Below are 19,260 nucleotides of genomic sequence, written 5' to 3'. Positions count from 1 at the left end.
AAATCTCACAGAACAAAAAACAAATAAAACAGAAAAGAGTCAATTAAAAGTAATCGGACTTCTCAATAAGACTGGGCCAGAAGACAAGAACGACTAGCTTCTTAACTGCATAAGATAAAGTCTCTGTCCAATGTCCAATATCTAAATATCCAAATATTCGATCTTGCACCGTTTCTCTTCATAGAAAGAAAGTAAGACATCGTGGTGAAACAGTTTTGTAGCAGTGGTGTGTGGGTGTTATAGCGAGTCACAGAACTCTCCCACTTTTATTTTCTTTTCTGGCAGTATTTCTCGATGACGATGTCACAAATCCAAGAACGTTTCGAATTTGTGACATCAACACTTGCTCTTCTCCTTTCTTCTCCCCTTCCTTCACTGTTGTTTCAGTGGTAGTTGGTTATACATTTGTTCCAGAAAAGTGATTAGATAGATTGATACTTATGGGTAGTTATCAATCTATCTATATAAATAAATAAGTATAAATCAGTATAAATATATATAAATATATACAAATAATTTTTTTTAATATATGGAAATTGTAATGGTTAATTGTGTTGGAAGATAAGATGGTAAGCTTGGATTAATGATAATATACTCCGTAATTGAAATGCTTTAAAAAAAAATATTATTACAGACATATAAAAACTTTTGAAAAGAATTGCAATTTGAAACTCACCACAGGTCATTATATGTTACACAAAAGAGGAATTAATAACAACACTAATACTAACAATAACAATACTAATAGTAGTAGTGGTAGTAGTAGGAACACTTCAATTAAAGAAGAAAATGAACCATGTGAATTACATGAACAATTGAACTGTAGTCTCTGTATGGGAGATAAAATGTGTTCAATTGATCGTTGTGTAAGTGGGGAAAAAGATAAACTAACATATAGAAAAGAAACAGGGTACAGTAAATGTAGGTACCATTTGAACACAAGCGATAATAGTAGCATTCTAAAGAGATCAATTTCAAGTAATGCAGTGAATAACGTTAAAAAAAGAGCCTCGTTATCTTTCTCTGCCACAAATTTGCACAGAACTCTATCACAATCAAGTTGTTACAGTACTGGTAGTACACAGTCTGCGCCAATTGAATTACAAGAAGAATTATTCAATGAATTCTTCAATTATGTCACACGTAAAGAACAATATAATAAAGTTAATAATATTTGGGAAATATTACCAAGAGAGACAAAGGACATGTTTATTAAAAGGGTACTAGCTAAGAAAAAGAAATTAAATAATGAAAGAAAGTTGGTTTATAATGATTTGAGAAATGTCTTGATTATGAGAGATGAGTTTAATTTATATGCTGACAATGATAGATCTGATTCTATTCACATATTAGATAATAATAATAATAATAATAATAATAATAATAATAATAATAGAAGTGGTTGTAGTGGTGATAGTAGTATTAAAACTAATAATGATAATAATACTCAAACCAAAAGAGATTCTAGTAGAAGGAAAAAGGATTTTTCTTATTTCTCTCAAAGGGAACAAATTCTGTCTCAAATTATCGGTGAACTTTTTGAAGAAGTAAGTAAAAGAGAAATCCAATATTTAAGAGATGATCAATCGATTGGAAATCAAATAAATGAATCATCTATAGAATTAAAAAATAATAGTTACAAAAGAAAAAAGGCATCATGGAATGTTCAAGCTAGTATAAAGAGTAAATTATCATCAAGAGAATCACCAGAATCATTGTTATTAGAAGATAATACCACAATGGAAAAGATACGCCTTTGGAGAGACCGTCAAGAGATTAATGATAAAATAAGTGAACTAAATCGATTAATTGAAAGATATGAACAATTATCCCCATTGCATACGCCCATCAGTAGCAGTATAAAAAGTAAGCCTGATGAAGGAGGTAGTACTTCAAAACAAATTAACAACATAACCACAAACGAGAATTCTCATAAAATCTTTGATATCTTTACCTCTAAATCTAAAAAGTTTATTAGGATGTTTAAACATAAAAAGAAATCCTCCAAATTTGATTTGTACAGGAAACCAAACCCAAATGTCCAGCAGTTGACAGTGGGGCTAAAGGAACTCAAAGAGAAATAATCAACACGTAATCAGCACGTAATCAGTACGTAGTTTTGTTTTGTTTTGTTTTGTTTTGTTTTTTTTGCTTTATTGTTTTTCTTTTATTTTGCTTTTAACTATTCACACTTGTTGGAATGTTTATGTAGTAAATAATGTTTGTACCTATACGGTGATGATAATATGTACTATTAACCATGCTTATACATATATATATATATATATTTGGTTTAAATATTTATTTAGTCATGTATGCCTGTCTAAGTTTGTTATTTTGATCTTGGAAATTCATGTTTCATTCTTTTCCATTTTTGTATTATTTTCCTTTGCATTTGTGTTTTTGATACATGGAGAGAGAAGAGAATCCCTATTTTTATAACAAATGGGTACGATAAGCATAACATGCATCTTCATTGTGCTTCAATTGAAGTAACTGTTGTCTAAGTGATTGTGTCCATACGATTTTGTTAGCAACCTTATGTGATCATTATGAGTAGTGGGCTAAGAAACCAGGTGCTTTTAAACCATCTACAAAAAATTCAGGAAGTGATAGGGAATGACACAAGTGATAAGTCTAATGAACAAGAGTCTCGCAAAGCAAATCTGACAAATACTTTGCATAGTGATAAGACTGAGGCAGAGTTGTTTACGATACCAAAACAGTCTATGTTTACTCATACACACTCTGAATTTTGTATAAAATGGGATCAATTCTTTACAGAAAAGCGGTTTGTACAACTACCTCAAAGAAATCATAATTTTAATTATTATTATAGTCTACCTGACAACTGTCAAAATGAGAAAGCAATTCCAATTTTTGTTTTTCATCATGGCGCTGGTTCATCCGGTTTGACATTTGCTAGTCTTTGTAAAGAGTTGTATGAGAGATTGGATTCTAAATGTGGTTGTTTCACATTTGATGCTAGAGGTCATGGAGAGACTGTTCTCTGTGATATCAGCAATAGCATTAATAATAGTTACTATAGAAACGCGTTTGTTGATGATTTTGTGGCCTTTATTAATTACATATTTGACAATTATCTGGTACATTTACCACTGGAGAAAGTGTCAATTATTCTTGTAGGCCACTCATTAGGTGGGAGTATATGTACGTTTGCATTGGATAAATTAAGATACGATGTTACAAGACATATTTTGGGGATAGCCATGTTTGATATTGTGGAAGAAGCGGCCATTCAAGCATTACAAAGAGTACAAAGTTTTTTATTTTCTACACCAAATACGTTTGGCTCATACCAAGAGGCTATTAATTGGCACGTTAACAATGGACTGTCCCGTCTTAGAAGTAGCGCAGAGATATCTATACCTGCGTTATTTAAGAAATTAGAGGATGGGAGTGTTGTAAGAAAAACTGATCTTAGAATGTTTTCAAGATATTGGGATACTTGGTTTATTGGTTTATCACATCAATTTGTCACTGCTCCCAAATGTAAATTACTGATTCTAGCTGGAAATGATAATTTAGATAAAGAGTTGATTATTGGACAGATGCAAGGGAAATATCAACTGGTAGTTTTCCAAGATTCAGGACATTTTATTCAAGAGGATTGTCCAATGAAGTGTGCATTGACTTTGATAGATTTTTGGAAAAGAAATGATAATAAGAATGTCGTTATAAAGACTAACTGGGGTAAAAACTGATTAACATTAATAATAATAACAATATATCTGTTTAATAACTCATATGCGCTGTTTAATACAAATTATGTATGTTTGTTATTTTATTTATTGACTGTGATTTCTTTTTGCAACAAAAAAAATAATTCTCTATCTTTTGATGGTATATAAATAGTTTAATCAACACTCATAATATCTAAATTCGCGGACGTCTTGCCTTCACATTGAGCAACAACTTGATCAATCTTTTTACTGGCCCAAGTGAATCTTGGATTAATTAAAAATGGTCTTAAATCAAACCTGTTGTCATCTGGAGAATATTGTTCAGCATGGTAGCTTGGTGTCAAAACAGTCTGTTTGTGTCTATTGATTGCATAGAAGAAAAAGAATCTTTTCACCTTTTCAGCAACTTGGGCAGGTTTTAATTTAGGTGTCCACAAATGCAATAATTTTAAAAACATTGAATATGGACCACATTTTTCCACCTTTCTTAAATATCCAAATATACTCAATTCTTCATAAGTCATACCCATATCAATTTCATCAGATTGAACGTAATCTTTGGTAATAGGTTCTAACTCAGCAGTTGGTGTAGCATTTAAGAAATCATCTAAAATAGGCATTTCATATTGTTTTGATGCATATGCAATGAATTTTTTTAAATCAGTCTTAGAGATACCACCGATTGGATTGATATCTGCAGAAGAACAATCATATTTAGTCAAATATCCCCTTAAACATTCGTCCACATTGGCACTACCTAACACTAATAACCCACCAGAATTCTTGATACCTCTAACCCATGGTAATAATTGAGCAAAAAGGTAAGCTAAGACCATTCTTAAACGAGCCTGAATATTCTGTAAAGCCAGATTTTCAATTTGAGAACCACCAAAAATCTTAAATATTGGTCTTTTCCCTGTAGCAACTTCAAATAAGGTGACAACACTGGAAACAAGGCTGTCCATAGTTAAATCTACATGATAAGAGCCAATTTTTTCAGATAAGCAGCGACTTCTACTTCTTGTTTCCTTTGATGAGTTTTCGGTGCCCATGAAACAGGTATGAAAAATTTTGGAGGCAATATCCTGTGGTTTTTCGGGGATCCAATCATCTTCACTACGTGCGATCTTTCTAAGATCGTTTAAAACTTGTTGGTTACCCTCTTTGGCTTCTTTGACTACCAAGTTACACATAGAATAAACAATCATGGCAGTGGCACAAGAATCAATTCCTCCAGATAATGGTAGAAAATAACCTGTACCATTACAACGTCTAAGGTAATCCCATAGCCAACATGCAGGACCTAAGGCAATTTCTTCTTCAGGAGTATGGTAAAAAACATCCTTAGATTTGGTTGGGGTAATAGTTGGGTCGAATCTTTCTTTCATACGAGCTAATTCAATTGGAACGTCGACTCTTTTGTATCTAATATCGGTGGCAGCCGCTTGCAAAGAACGAGACATCACAGATGCACGATAGTTTCTAACTTCTTCTAGGTCAACGGTTGCAGTGACGACTTCAACATCTTTTAAAGAAAATTGTGAACCTTGGGCTACAACTTTACCATTAACTGCAATCAAAGCACAACCATCATAATACAATCTGTCCCCATCACAACCTCGTTGATTTGCATAAAGATATACACCACCGCACCTTTGAGTAGCATTTAGAATTAAGTCTATTCTTTTGTTCAACTTACGCAATTCATGATGAGAACCAGAAGAATTTGTAATGATTTCAACACCATCTAATGACATGGCAATGTGTGGAGATTGTGCAGTAAAAAGTTCTTCACATGTTTCTGCTCCAAGACAAGTATCTAGAGTACTGATAACAGCATCACCAAATGGTACAACTTTTTGACCAGTAATTTTTTGAATTTCTGGAGGTAATAAGAAATCTTCCACTACAGTTGGTTTCATCCATGGCGTGAAGAATCTCATTTCACGATAATTCCCATCATTGGCCAGCCATAACTTAGGTCTAATAAATAAAATATTTCCATCTAAAGAGAGCAATCTACAATTATAACGCACATTTTTATGCAGGACTGGCATACCAATATCTAATATTAAACCATGTGTCTCAGGGCGTTTGATAATTTGGGCATACATTTCCCAAGAATGCAAACATAGGTCGTTCTCTAAGAAATGATCCAAGCACCCATAACCGGTAATTTCTAATTCTGGACCAACACGTAAACGTGCACCTCTTTCCTTAGCAATTCTAATAGACTCTAAGATACGATCTCTATTACCTTCAAAATCTAAAGCCCATTGGTTTAAATTACATGTAGCCACAGTTATTAATTGAGACATAGTATCACCTGTTTTAATTGTTATATTTTTTTTTCGCTAACAATATGAAATACAGTTGGATTCACAAGCAAAATGGTTGTTGATGTTTCCCACTCTTTCAGATGTAGTGTAAGATTATTTATTTATTATTATTTTTGCTGGGTTTGTAATATTATTATATTTTTTGATTTCTGTATTTTTCATCCTTTCAGAAAATTTCAGAAGAATCCTCCAAAATCCTATCACTTAAGATATTTATTAAATGAGACGTTATTTATACATAAATAAGGAGCTATTAGCCACTGTTATTGTCGTTGAGCTTTAGTTATTTAAATTGATTCTAAGCAAGATATTAACATTAGTTTATGATTCTCGTAACTCTATCTATTTATATACATATGTATGTATGTATAATTAAGTACATCATAATAAATTGGAAGAGAAAAAAGGACATATGAAATATTGCACTATCTGTTTAAATGCCCTTGAGTAATTTGTTACCATAATGGAGTCAGATTTGACCAATCACCACGTTTTCTTCTACTCCAGTAACTATCTTTGCCTTTCTTATATACCCAATTGTTTTGAGAATTTTTGACAAAAAAATGTGGTTTGACATCTAACCCATTTTGTCTTCTTTCGCGTTGATCCTTCTCCAACTTCAACTTCAGTCTTTCCGCTTCTTCTACATCACCATTTTCATATGCTCTTACATCAGGCCTTAATCTTGAATCGGTAGGAGGTAATTTACCCTTTTCAATGACAGTAATGTCGTTCAAATTCGCAGCAAATTTAGTGTAACCATATTTTATTTTGGCATTTTTTACTAATTCACCAGTTTTCCATATGACCTTATTGGTTTTTAAATCTTTCAATTGTTCTGTCCATTTACCTTCAAGTACTTTGTATGGAGTTTGACTTTTGTCTCTGGGTGTTAATACTGCAATAACCTTTTCTGATCTACCACCAAACATACCAGTTTTTTCAAAGGAAACTGTAATTTTCCCAGACTTAGATGATATTACTTCAAATTCATTAACTGGTTCTAAAAATCTTTCTCCAGCAATTAGATTTTTCAACATGGTGGTTGGTTGAGACCATTCGAAATATTCACCCGTGGCTTTACACTTTAATTCAATAGTACCTTCATTATTTAATTCAACAGATTTACCCCAGAATTTTTGCACAGGTGTCACTGTATAAGTACATTCCCAATCCTTATGATCCGCATGAAATGCGAATATTTGAGGTTTGTGTGATACCTTTTCCGTAATTAATCTAAAGCCATTTTGTTCATTAACTAATTCAAATGTTTCACCCAAAAGTGGATTGAAAGGTTTCCTTATAGTTCTTGTTTTGTCTCTATAAGACGAAAGGTAAGAGATTGCAAAGGCGGTAACAGGTATTAATGGGATAGGATCATTTTTAAGGTTAGAAAGAAGAGATGCGTATTCAAATGATTCAGTAATTGTTTGTAAGATAGTTAGTGGTTCATTTGAGGTGACTGGCATTGCCACTGAACTTAGGTCTTTCCCCACATTTTTCTTTAAGAAGGAAAATAAACTTGGTGGCATAGAGGTTGCAGCCTTTATATCATCACGATGCAGCACTGGTACATTTATGGGCAAAGGATAAAGATCTTCTTCTTCTTCTTCTTTTGTTATTAAGTCTTCTTCATATTTATCTCTAGGTTCAGCTTGCTTTTTGAATTCTAAAATCTTTTTTGGTTCTTTTGAAGTTGGAGATAATATCGATATTTCATCTTCCCTTACTTGAATAATTTGTGTAGTTATTAATGTAGAATCTAGTTTATTATTAGTTTCTTGTAAGGGTCCTTTTAAGGCAAGTTTATAATTATCTAGTGTATTATTAAGTTCATCAACATTATCGTTATTATTCATCTCATTGTCATTAGTTGTATCTTCATCATCTAACAGAATAACTCCAGGATTAATAACATCTACAGCATCAAAATATTCGTCATTGTCACTAAAAGTAGAATAGATAGAGGCTGTTGTTTGTTGTCGTATCTTTCTCGTGATATATAAATGATCTACAGTTAATCTTCGACTTTGTTTAACAAACTGAGAAAAAAGTTCTTCTAAATCTGCTAATTTCTGGTATAAATCATGTTCCTGAAGGGGTGATATTTCGTTAGATTCCGAATCAATAGGAGTCAAAGAGTCTGTAGAAGCATTCGGAGATAATGTTAATGACTTTTTTAATCTTATCTTCCCCAGAACAGATGAAGATGATGAGGAACGGTTTCTAGAATAAAGTAAAGTATTTTTGTGTTTTAAGGTGTATAATTTTGATTCATTTTTACATTGTTCTAATCTTTGTTGAATAATCTTGAGATTTATTTCAAAACTTTCATATGCTTCATCCGGTAATGGAACATAAGTTTGATTATTTATTGTTTCCTGTGAAGAGATAGATTCGTTTGAATGCATATCTTCATTATCATCACTTGATATGTTCGACTCAGAAGCATACCCATTCTCTTGATGTTCAAAACATGACTGTAAGGCATCCACCCAAATTTGCCAACTTGTGGTATCTCTTGCCTTTAAAGCCCAAATTTCCATCCCAGAATCTATCATAATCAATCTATCCCTTTTGTTAGCACTCACTGTGGAAAGACTAATAACAATTTCACCGCGTCTTGTTTGGTTGTATTCATTCATATAATAAGATAAAGTACCATATCTAAAATCAAGAGTGAAAAACCTTTTTTTAAAACCTTGCAATTTTTTCCTCCTCTTTTTTAGTAAATAACCCTGTAAATATCTGCCTTTTCCAATAACAAGAGGACTATCCTTTTGAGGTGTTGGTGGTAATTGAAAAGAACCCATAGTAGGAGATGGTGCAGATCTGGTACTCACCATGGATATTGCGTCATCATTGATGGTACTAGCATTAAACAACACTTTTTTTCTTATATTCTTAGAAGATGTATTATCTAAAATAAAAGCATAATAATGATCATTATCCATAACGTTTATTGACCCTTCAAACATTTTATTTCCATCGATATGACCGACCCATTTGACTAAAGTAAAACCAGATAGATCCAATCTTTCACGGAGCGACCCCTCTTGAGACTGTTGTTGGATAGAACTAATAGATAATGAAGGATCATCATTAGAACCACTGAAAGAGTTGGTTCTACTTTGTAAAACTCTATTTGTGTAGTCCAAAACAGCTTTTGTGTCAGGTGCGATGTGAACAGAAGGGCTAGTGTGTTGGTCATCAATAGATGTTTTTAGTTTCTTATAAATACCTAATTCAATGGATTTTTTTAGTGGTTTTACCTGATAGTTGATAGTATCGCCATTTACACATTTCACCCAGCGGACTACAAAGGATCTACTTTGGATATCTATGGTTTCCATGTTTTTTTCAAAAGACGATAAATCAAAAGTAACTTTTTTGAGGTTTTTATTATACTTCTTTTAAAAGAATATTATATTTTATTTTTTATATCTTATTTTTTAGAGATGATATGATTTAATTTAATGAATAAATGAGTGAATAAATAACAACTTTTGAATAAAATAATACAATAGGAGAATTTATAGTAATATTTTTATAACTAAAATAAACAAAGATTTTAGAATTTAATGAATGGACCTTTTCGATTAGTTGGAGGTATAGCAAATTGGTTATACGATAAAAAATTAACTAGAAAAGTAAAAATAAAAAAAAAGTAATTTGATTTTTTAGAGTTACAGATAACCTTTGTATACTGTCTATGTGTATAGTTTTGTTTCAGGATACATAATACAAATTTATTTAGTATATATATGTATGTATCAAACCTGAGACTATTAAATTTGTATTTGATCTAATCTTATTGTGCTTTTTGTCTTTGGTTTTGCTTTTGGGTATTTTTTGGTTTTTTCTTCTTTTTTCAGCCTTTTTTTGTTGAATTAAAAAATGAGGTGAGATAAGGGAAAATATGTATGAACCCTAAAGAAAAGTATACAGTGAGATAAATAAAATGACAAAATTAAATAAACCCTAAATGTGATTGTTTTTTTTTACATTGACATAGTATCTTAATTCACGGATAATACATATACATATATATATGTTTATTGTTAAGTATAATCTGCAATGTTATATTATAATAATATAAATGTCATAAATATGTTTATAAATAATTAAATAAAAAAAGAATGATAATTTATACCAGACTGTCTTTATAGATTTTACTGTATAGTCCTAAAGCCTTAATTGGAAATAAGAAACGGTAACTTGGATATTCAATTGCACAAGAATGGTTGAAAACACCTTCAACAGATTCAAATTTCCATTCACCAGAAGTTTCCTGTCTTTCCTTTAATAATTTTACACCTTTATCAATGATCTCTTTATTTGGGTATTCCGCTAATAGCAATGCAATAATGACCCATGCAGTCTGAACTACTAATGATTGAGGACCACTTACATAACTGTGTAATTCACTGGATTTCATAACCTCAGCCCAACCACCATCAGACATTTGCTTAGAAACAAGAAAATCACAACCTTTACGAACCACTTCAGAATTGGAATAGTTTTCTCCAACAGAATTTAAGGCTTCAATAGCAAACATTCCCGCATATGTATAACATATCCCCCAACAACCGTACCAACTTCCATCACAACTTTGTGTATTCTTAATATAATCTATTGCGATTTGAATTCTTTTTGTGATCTCATCTTTACGATAGTCATAATATTTATGGAAATAGGTTAATCCTAATACAGATGAATCTGTACACTCAACATATGGATATTCTACCATAATATTCCCAAATACTTCCGCTGGATTTAAACATTCTAAAAATAATGGAGCTTTAATCATTTCATAAGTTGCAAATGAGCCATATTCAAAAGATGAAATATTTTGTAAATTCATTAAAATGTCAATGGCATCATACAATCTTTCATCGGAGATTTCGTCATGAACTTTCTTATAAAATGGTGATTTCTTGACCATTATAATAGCTTTTACAGATTCAGCGGTACAATCAGACACAGTGTAGCCTTGAGTTTTTGTAGAAAACCCCCATGCACCATTTCTTTTATCTCTAAAACTTCCAGGAACACATTCAGAATCAAATTGGGATCTAATCAAAAATCTATAGGCAGCTACTACAGTATCATAAAATTCAGGTCTTTCTGCTAATCCAGCCACGAAAAAATATTGTATCATGAATGCACAATCCCAAGTTTGGACACCATTGGTACCCATGATGGTCATACCTTGTGGACCATGAAACAAGGCATCTTGGAATCTGTCTTGGAATCTTTTGAATTGATATGAATCTCTCCCTTCTTCAATTAATGTTACTAAAGCACAAAACGCTTGGTTTACTGGGGCAATGCATAGATAATCGGTATTTTCAATTTCTTTACGAATTAGGTCATAGACTTTTTCTTTTGATTTATCGAATAGCCATTTCGGTCTTAAGTATTGTTCGTATTTGACAATTAGGTTATTGGCAAAATCTAATATTTTAGAATGCGGATAATATAGATCTACACCGCATACTGTATTTCTGTGTTTACTAAAATCAATATCTTGAAACTTATCTTTAGCATAGATTTCTTCTCTAATCTCTTCAAGAAGTGGTGTTACAGGACAAGAATAACGGACCAAAGATAAGTAACTGACAGGCAAATAAACACCTCTTGTATGAACCCACCATCTTCCAGGATGAATTGGTAATGAATATGGTAAAAGCCACATATCTGGGGGAGCAGGATTGACACCTTCCCATTTATACAAATTCAACACAGATAACCATATTTTCCCCCAATGTGGGGCAGCAATTGCACCACCAAGGTTTAATAAAGTGGACCTTGCTCTCTTCAAAACAGGATGATCTTTTTCCATACCACATAATCTAAGAATAACATAATTTAATACAGTACCAAATACAGTAGATTTATCTACGGAATGTAAACCCCAACCACCATCAACTGGATGTGCTGTGTTAACAATATATCTAACAATTTCTAATCTTTGTGGTTCAGGAATAGGGATCCCAGCAATGTAATGTACTGCAACGTATCCAATGGTCATGAACATAGGACCTTTGTATTGACAAGGAAAGATACCAGAATTCTCATCTTGTAATAACTTGAAAAATTTGGCACCATTTAAACAGGATTCCCAAGCACTGAAGTCTGGATCATCCTTTGTTATAGTAGGCTCCGGTGTAGGAAATTCTGGTAATTGTAAAAGCCATTGGGTAAAAGTGGATTGAGGATCATTCTTACAAGATTCTTCATCAATATAATCCCATGTTTCTCTTCCTAATTTATCTGTTCTTAATCTCCATTGTCTTGGATTTGTTCTTGGCAAATCTAAAAGTTCAGAATAGAATTTAGTCATTTTCTTTTATATTTTGAAATGTTGTACTTTTATTTCGACATAATTGGTTAATTCTAGTAGCTAACAATTGCAAAAGATACAAATATACTTTTTATAGTATATTGAGTAAGAATAATGTATTTTGAAATGTGTGTAATTCTCTAAAACATTGGATATTGTTAATGATTAAATGAACAGATAATAGGTTAAAGGGATCTTGGAGTATTGCATTGATATTTTTTCGTTTATGTATGTTCCGTGGAAAATGATATTTACAAAATGTGATTGTATAAGATAATTTTGTATTATATAATTAATAGTAGCAATGGACAGGTTGTTTGGTTAGTATCTTTTTCTCGACACTAACTTTAAAAGTTGGAACTAAGTACTATTGTGAAGATAAAAGGTTAAGGATTTTTTTTTTTTTAAACATTTCTTTTCATTTTCGTTTATTTCTTTTTCTGGTATTTTGGTTACTCTGTAAGGACTACTTCTTGTCTTCTACTTTTATTTTTATGTCCAGAGGGGTTAAAGTGATTTGTAATAAGCAAGTAATAACTTTATTATTTGATCTTTTTGTTTGTATAAGAAATAGAGAAAATATTTTGTAATATTGTTTATTTAAACCTATGTGAAATAACTCAAAAGTCCTTGAATTAACATATATAGAAACAGATTTATTGAAAACTTTCTAGCACTTCAGGTATACATATAATGCTTTTAGTGTTTGTTAATGTGTATATTTGGTTGGAAAACAATTTATGAAGAAGCAGCTTTGACTTTTAAAACATTTTATTGATTAATCATTGTTGGTGGTAGTTATTTGAAAAATTCTGTTTATATTGCTTCCTTCTATTAGAAAACTTAAATTTAAAAAAATAAAAACAATGTCTACTTTTTTTTTTTGTGTAAGGGAAAAAGTATAATTGAGTGTCAGAGTCATTGTAATTAAACAAAAAAAAATTACATGAATTAATGGAAGCATAAACAATCTTACTTAGAGCCTCTATACTGTTAAATAATGACCCTAGAATCATATAATTAACTTCTTATTATGTTTTTTTTGTTTTATATAATATTAAAAAATTATCTTTTAATATTAGTGCTAAATAAACAAACTCTGATATAATTATCATTCCTTGGAAGTCTTCCAATAATATTCTATAACTTCTACTAAATATTTCACATGCAATTGTGCCAATTTTCGATCTAGACATTCAAATGCTATCTTTGAGATCACGTTTCTATCAAATCCTAGCCAGGTTCCTTACAATTATCAAATAACAAATATATGTAAGATTATTTGTATAAGAAAGACATTACTAATCTTTTTGTTAGAGAATAACTCATATATTTACTAGGTTTCTTTATTAAGCATTTTTTTACTATATTATTAGTGATAATAACATGTATTTTCGAGAAAAATAATAATTTAAGAAGAAAATCAAAAATACTGACGAATCAAGTTATATTCATTTATAGCCATAATATATATAATTATCTATATTATTTGTATTGATATACTTATTGCTTAAATCATGACGATATCAGATATAAAATCTACCACTTTTCAAGACTCTCCTATACTTATAAAGAAGGATCGAATATATAAAATTATTTTTCAGTTTAGCTTTTTTGTATATTACATAGTAATATGAATTTTTTCATACATCGCATAGGGAAACACATTTTATTCTATTTTTTTTGCCAAAAGAACTTTTCAGAGATTTAAAGAAAAAAGAAAATTCCAAAAGAAAAGTTCAAAAAATAAATGTAGTTTATACTAAATAGAATATATATATATATATACATAGTGAATTCAAGAACTTAAAATAAAAATAAAATAAATATATATAACTTAATGGTATGTAACACCACAATAAATACTAAGTTTGTCAACTTCCATCAATATTTATGCCTAATTTATACTTGTTTTTATCTTCATTATATAAATCAAGAAAAAAGTAAGCAACAATTATTTTAATTCTCTATCTTTAACGTATTTCTAAATATGCCTTTGATCTATCTATTTGTCGGATAGTATGTTTATTCAAATAATTAAGTATACATATGCCACAATAAGAAAATGCTGTATAATAGATGAATTTATGAGAGTTAGACAAATAATAATTAGAATTAATAATAATAAGGAATTAGAATTTAAAAAAATTCCAGAAAAAAAATTTAAAGTTTTCAAATAGGTCAAATAAATGAGTCAGTAAAGTGTGACTATTTATCACACATCCTATTGTTCAGGGTACTTTTTGAGGATTTATTGAATTATTCTAATTATTGACGATAATCTATGAGTAACTTATTAATGTATCAAGTTGGATAATTGATAGAGTCCTAAAAACATATAAAAGGACAACATTTTGAAAAGATAGATTTTTGTTCGTAGCCACTCATTTATATATAACATATAATAATAAATAAACAAGTCATAAATGGGTAACTAAGTGATAACAAAACATTAAATAAAATAATTAAGTCTAGTAATATAATATCTCTATAGTAAATCATTATTGCCTACGTATCCATTCAATAGCGTTTTTATTAATTATATTCTATCAGTCTTAATCTGTTCATTAGATTGACCTACTTTAAAAACCCTAAATCTCCACAAAACTGTTGTAGTATGGTGCGGTGAAGTTCTTTGTGTATTCCAGGGAAGCGCAATTAATATTAATAGTAATTCAAATAATCGAGACAGTAATCAACTATAGTCGATAGTGTAATTACTAAACGGTCTTATATATTAAGCGACTTATATCGAGCTAATGTACTTATTCGAAGTTACTTGACTTGTTACTTTTTTCATATATAATATATAAATTATTTACAAGAAACGGTTATGGAAGATGATCTTTTATCTCCAGAAAACGTTGTCCTTTTATATGTTTTCTGGAGCTCGATCGATTATTCAGGTTACTACATTAATGACTTGACTGATTCAACCCTAAAATTTATTATATTAATTTAGGTGCACTACTGGATTAGAACTGCATCCCAATTCTCTAATCATGGTGATTAGTAATACACGTGGGACTTAATAAAACAATAGGTAAATTCTAGATTTGCCAAGGTCTTATGTAATCCAATCTTTTTATTATGCAGCATCTAATGTTGTAGCACATGTATGGCTTACTAATACACTAATTGGTTCTAGATTCATTCAGGATCTTATGTAATCTTGATGGTTATAACTATTCTATTCCACAACAAAAACAACAAGCAGCTGCGGATTTAGCTCAGTTGGGAGAGCGCCAGACTGAAGATTGAAAACTTTAGTCACTGTTATCTGGAGGTCCTGTGTTCGATCCACAGAATTCGCAATTTTCTTTTTTGCTATTCTAGATTATGATGTATTAGGGTTTTTCAAATTTTTGGTAAGAGGATGTCGACAACCCTAACTTTCCTAAGTTTTCCCTTTTTGGACAATGTAATTTCAAAGAATATATACTATTATTAGTGGCAGGTATAAAGAATTTGTGAAGGAAAAGTTACAAACATCATATAAAACCAGGAGTTACCAACAAGAACTAAGAAAAGATATGTAAATACATAGTATATGTTACTTAGCTGATATTTGTTATATTTATTCAGCTGTTTTTTTTTTTTTTTTTTTTTTTTTTTCACTGTTATATCCAGCTTAACCGTTATTAGAGGCTTTGTTAGTACAGAGGAGATTAGTAAAGTTCATATTGATTTAATAAATTATGTGATCAGATAAAAATTTGCTATGAGAGGAGTACTCTTCTTAGCCGTAAAATAATAAGAATAATTTTTATCTTTTTCCTTAACCAAAAATATAAAAATAACTATACTCTATATGGTAAAATGCTGCACATAAATAGATATAAAGTTTATCAACAAAAAATATATAAGAATATTACTTATTAACGAGTTTACAAAATTATATATAATGCAACAACATAAAGATTACATGTATAAGTTAATTAATATAAAATATTCTCTTAAAAAAAATAAATAAATTTAAAAAGATGTCAACAAATCCCCTTTTTCTCAATACCTACCTTCAGTTTTTTCTATTTTAATATAGCTATTCAATAATCTTGATCACTGGATGTTGTATCTCACTTCATCTTCCATTAGAATAAAATTCAAACACGCATTCTCTTTTTTTTCTCTCTCTCTCTCTATATATATATTTTATAGGAAATTTTGACAAGCAAAATTGCAAGAGATGAAAAAAAAAATTCATGCAAAAATTAACTTACAAAAAACACGATGAGATAAATAAGAGTAACCGGTTTTAGATAAAATGACAATTAAAATAAGCATCACTGAATAGTAGTCTATATACATATACATACACATAAATATATATATCCTACTATTTAATACTGTGAATTCTATATACCCACATTCACATACACACACAATAAATTGTTCCTTATGTCTGCTGTTATAACAGTTGTTAAGAAAAATGGTGGGTTCCAAAATGCCAATATGGTATTAAACAAGTCCATACAAGGATTTGTATCCAGTGATGAAGATGAAGATAATATTCTTGACAATGACATCGATATATCAAGTTCCGAATCTGACAGTGAAAATGGTACAAGCAAAGATCGATTGAGTTTTCAAATTGTGACACCTGGTGAATTGATTACTGAAGACCCTATTTGGATGAGGGGTCATGGAACATATTTTTAAATGAAATGACTTATTCTTCTGTAGCTGGGGTTGTATCCAGAGTGAATAGATTATTATCTGTGATTCCATTAAGAGGTAGATATTCTCCTGAGACTGGGGATCATGTTATTGGAAGGATTGTGGAAGTCGGGAATAAAAGATGGAAAGTGGATATTGGTGCAAAACAATATGCTGTATTAATGTTAGGATCTGTCAATTTACCTGGTGGTATCTTAAGAAGAAAATCTGAGAGTGATGAATTGCAAATGAGAACATTTTTGAAAGAAGGTGATTTATTAAATGCAGAAGTTCAATCTTTGTTTCAAGATGGAAGCGCTTCTTTACATACAAGATCTTTGAAATATGGGAAATTAAGAAATGGTCTCTTTATCCAAGTTCCTAGTTCGTTAATTGTAAGAGCTAAAAACCACACACATAATCTACCTGGAAACATAACTGTAGTACTTGGGGTGAATGGTTATATATGGTTAAGAAAGACTTCACAAATGGATATAGCCAAAGATTTACCACCAGGTGGATCCACTGGTGCTGGATCCACAATAAAATCCAATATAGGCAACCAAAATGGTGGTTTGTCGGCCAATTCTACTAATGTATCCATCACAAGACTAGAAGAAGAATCCTCATGGCAAATATATTCTGATGAAAATGACCCTGATTTAAGTAATAGTATAAGAATAACCATTACACGTTATGCCAATGTGATTAAAGCTCTAGCTTATTGTGAGATAGGTATCACTCAAGAAAGAATTGTCAGTGCTTATGAAGCCAGTATGGCTTATCCAAATATCGGTTCCCTGATAGAGAGAGAGGTAATGGAATCCTTAGGGGCAGATGTCATTAATGGTGAAAAGATGAGAGGAAACGCTGTATGAGAGGAGGAGAGAAAGAAACAAACAAAAACATAATCAAACATAGAATAACGTTATATACATATATATACATATAGTTTACATGTTTTCCTCGATGTTAAGTATAAAATATATCAATCTTGGATCCTTTTTATCGACTAACCAAAATGTTTTAAATTTGGAATCAGCCAAGAGGTTAATTACAGTAGTAGAGTAGATAAAATTAAGATTTCTATACTTAATATTAGTGAGAGGAGAACCTAATGCAGATTCAATTAAATTTGTACTTAATTGTAAAATGTAAGGTCCAGGAACAATAATATCTTTATACTTTTCTATGTTTACAGCATAATTTTTATCCCAATGAACCCTATGTGGATTTGAAGATAAGATATTATATTTAGTTACGTTATCTATTTCAAAAGCAAATGTTTCAATTATTTGTCCGTCTAAGAGACTTCTATCATTAGTTAAATTGTCATAATAACTAACAGTAGGTTCAGAATCTGTGTATACAAGATTCCTAATTTCTTGTAACAATACTGATGATGATGATGATGATGATGACTCATGATTACTAGTGTTGGTATCATCAGCATGTATTATATCCCTTTTCAAAATGACATATATACCACTAAATGTCCTTTTCAAAGTCTTAACTGACTCAACACAAGAATAAATTTTATCATGTTCAATGGAGGAAAACAATTTCAGTGAACCACCACCCCATACTCGTCTCAAATAAGTACCACTCTTACAATCATTAAGGAAATTCAGACATTTATTATCAATCTTATCGGGCATCAAGTAATCGAAATACCCATCTTTAGACAATGGATATTGAAGTGGAGTAAATGATAACAAATGATCCGTAATATCTGAACCTACCTTGCACCTATTATTTATAGTTAAGCCATTTATTTCAGCAAATTGTTTCAATTTGATACTACTAATTACATCTTTGAATACTCTGATTTTACCAACCATTATTGGATTATATAGTAAAAAAAAATAAAAAAAAGAGAACCTTGTTACTTAACTGCTTGATTATTAGGAGAGATTACAATCTTCAAGAAGCGCTTCCCATCTGGAACGAATTAATTAAGTGGACTAGGTATACATCTGAAAGACTCACTTCCTATAAGGATACAACTAATTAATAATATCTCCAAATACCGAAGAATAATATATTTATACTAAAAAAAAATAAAAAAATTAAATAAAAGAAACACTGCCTACAAAAATCGATCCTGCGAAAATAATTAGAAAAAGGAGTTTTTTTATTTTCTAAAGGTTTTTAATAAATTAAAAAGCATTTCTTCTCCAACGGAAGAAGAAAAAGAAAAAGAAGAAGAAAAATA

At 30.5% G+C, this 19,260-nt stretch overlaps 7 protein-coding genes and 1 non-coding gene across 8 annotated transcripts; 4 read left to right on the top strand and 4 right to left on the bottom strand.

The window, feature by feature from the left end:
• Window positions 1–689: 689 nt before the first annotated feature.
• Window positions 690–2,084, top strand: PWA37_004567 (uncharacterized protein; the record flags this gene model as incomplete). Its single annotated transcript, XM_064861050.1, has 1 exon — window positions 690–2,084. One exon carries the CDS (start codon window positions 690–692, stop codon window positions 2,082–2,084), a length of 1,395 nt encoding a protein of 464 aa, XP_064717290.1.
• Window positions 2,085–2,552: 468 nt separating this feature from the next.
• On the top strand, window positions 2,553–3,725 carry PPE1 (phosphoprotein phosphatase methylesterase 1; the record flags this gene model as incomplete). Its single annotated transcript, XM_064861049.1, has 1 exon — window positions 2,553–3,725. The coding sequence occupies one exon, from the start codon at window positions 2,553–2,555 to the stop codon at window positions 3,723–3,725; it is 1,173 nt and encodes a 390-aa protein (XP_064717289.1).
• Window positions 3,726–3,877: 152 nt separating this feature from the next.
• On the bottom strand, window positions 3,878–6,022 carry QNS1 (glutamine-dependent NAD(+) synthetase; the record flags this gene model as incomplete). Its single annotated transcript, XM_064861048.1, has 1 exon — window positions 3,878–6,022. One exon carries the CDS (start codon window positions 6,020–6,022, stop codon window positions 3,878–3,880), a length of 2,145 nt encoding a protein of 714 aa, XP_064717288.1.
• A 476-nt stretch (window positions 6,023–6,498) lies between these two features.
• Window positions 6,499–9,396, bottom strand: OSH3 (oxysterol-binding protein related protein OSH3; the record flags this gene model as incomplete). Its single annotated transcript, XM_064861047.1, has 1 exon — window positions 6,499–9,396. The coding sequence occupies one exon, from the start codon at window positions 9,394–9,396 to the stop codon at window positions 6,499–6,501; it is 2,898 nt and encodes a 965-aa protein (XP_064717287.1).
• A 794-nt stretch (window positions 9,397–10,190) lies between these two features.
• ERG7 (lanosterol synthase ERG7) lies at window positions 10,191–12,389 on the bottom strand (the record flags this gene model as incomplete). Its single annotated transcript, XM_064861046.1, has 1 exon — window positions 10,191–12,389. One exon carries the CDS (start codon window positions 12,387–12,389, stop codon window positions 10,191–10,193), a length of 2,199 nt encoding a protein of 732 aa, XP_064717286.1.
• Window positions 12,390–15,608: 3,219 nt separating this feature from the next.
• PWA37_004562 lies at window positions 15,609–15,703 on the top strand. The gene has a single exon. It is a non-coding gene; the product is annotated as a tRNA-Phe (tRNA).
• A 1,084-nt stretch (window positions 15,704–16,787) lies between these two features.
• On the top strand, window positions 16,788–17,048 carry RRP4 (exosome non-catalytic core subunit RRP4; the record flags this gene model as incomplete). Its single annotated transcript, XM_064861045.1, has 1 exon — window positions 16,788–17,048. The coding sequence occupies one exon, from the start codon at window positions 16,788–16,790 to the stop codon at window positions 17,046–17,048; it is 261 nt and encodes an 86-aa protein (XP_064717285.1).
• Window positions 17,049–17,998: 950 nt separating this feature from the next.
• On the bottom strand, window positions 17,999–18,886 carry HTD2 (hydroxyacyl-thioester dehydratase HTD2; the record flags this gene model as incomplete). Its single annotated transcript, XM_064861044.1, has 1 exon — window positions 17,999–18,886. One exon carries the CDS (start codon window positions 18,884–18,886, stop codon window positions 17,999–18,001), a length of 888 nt encoding a protein of 295 aa, XP_064717284.1.
• Between the last annotated feature and the right edge of the window lie 374 nt (window positions 18,887–19,260).

Source organism: Arxiozyma heterogenica, assembly GCF_036370985.1.
Source record: "Arxiozyma heterogenica strain weizmannii chromosome Unknown scaffold_6, whole genome shotgun sequence".
Taxonomy (NCBI): Eukaryota; Fungi; Ascomycota; class Saccharomycetes; order Saccharomycetales; family Saccharomycetaceae; genus Arxiozyma; species Arxiozyma heterogenica.
This window is presented reverse-complemented; position numbering and strand designations above follow the sequence as displayed.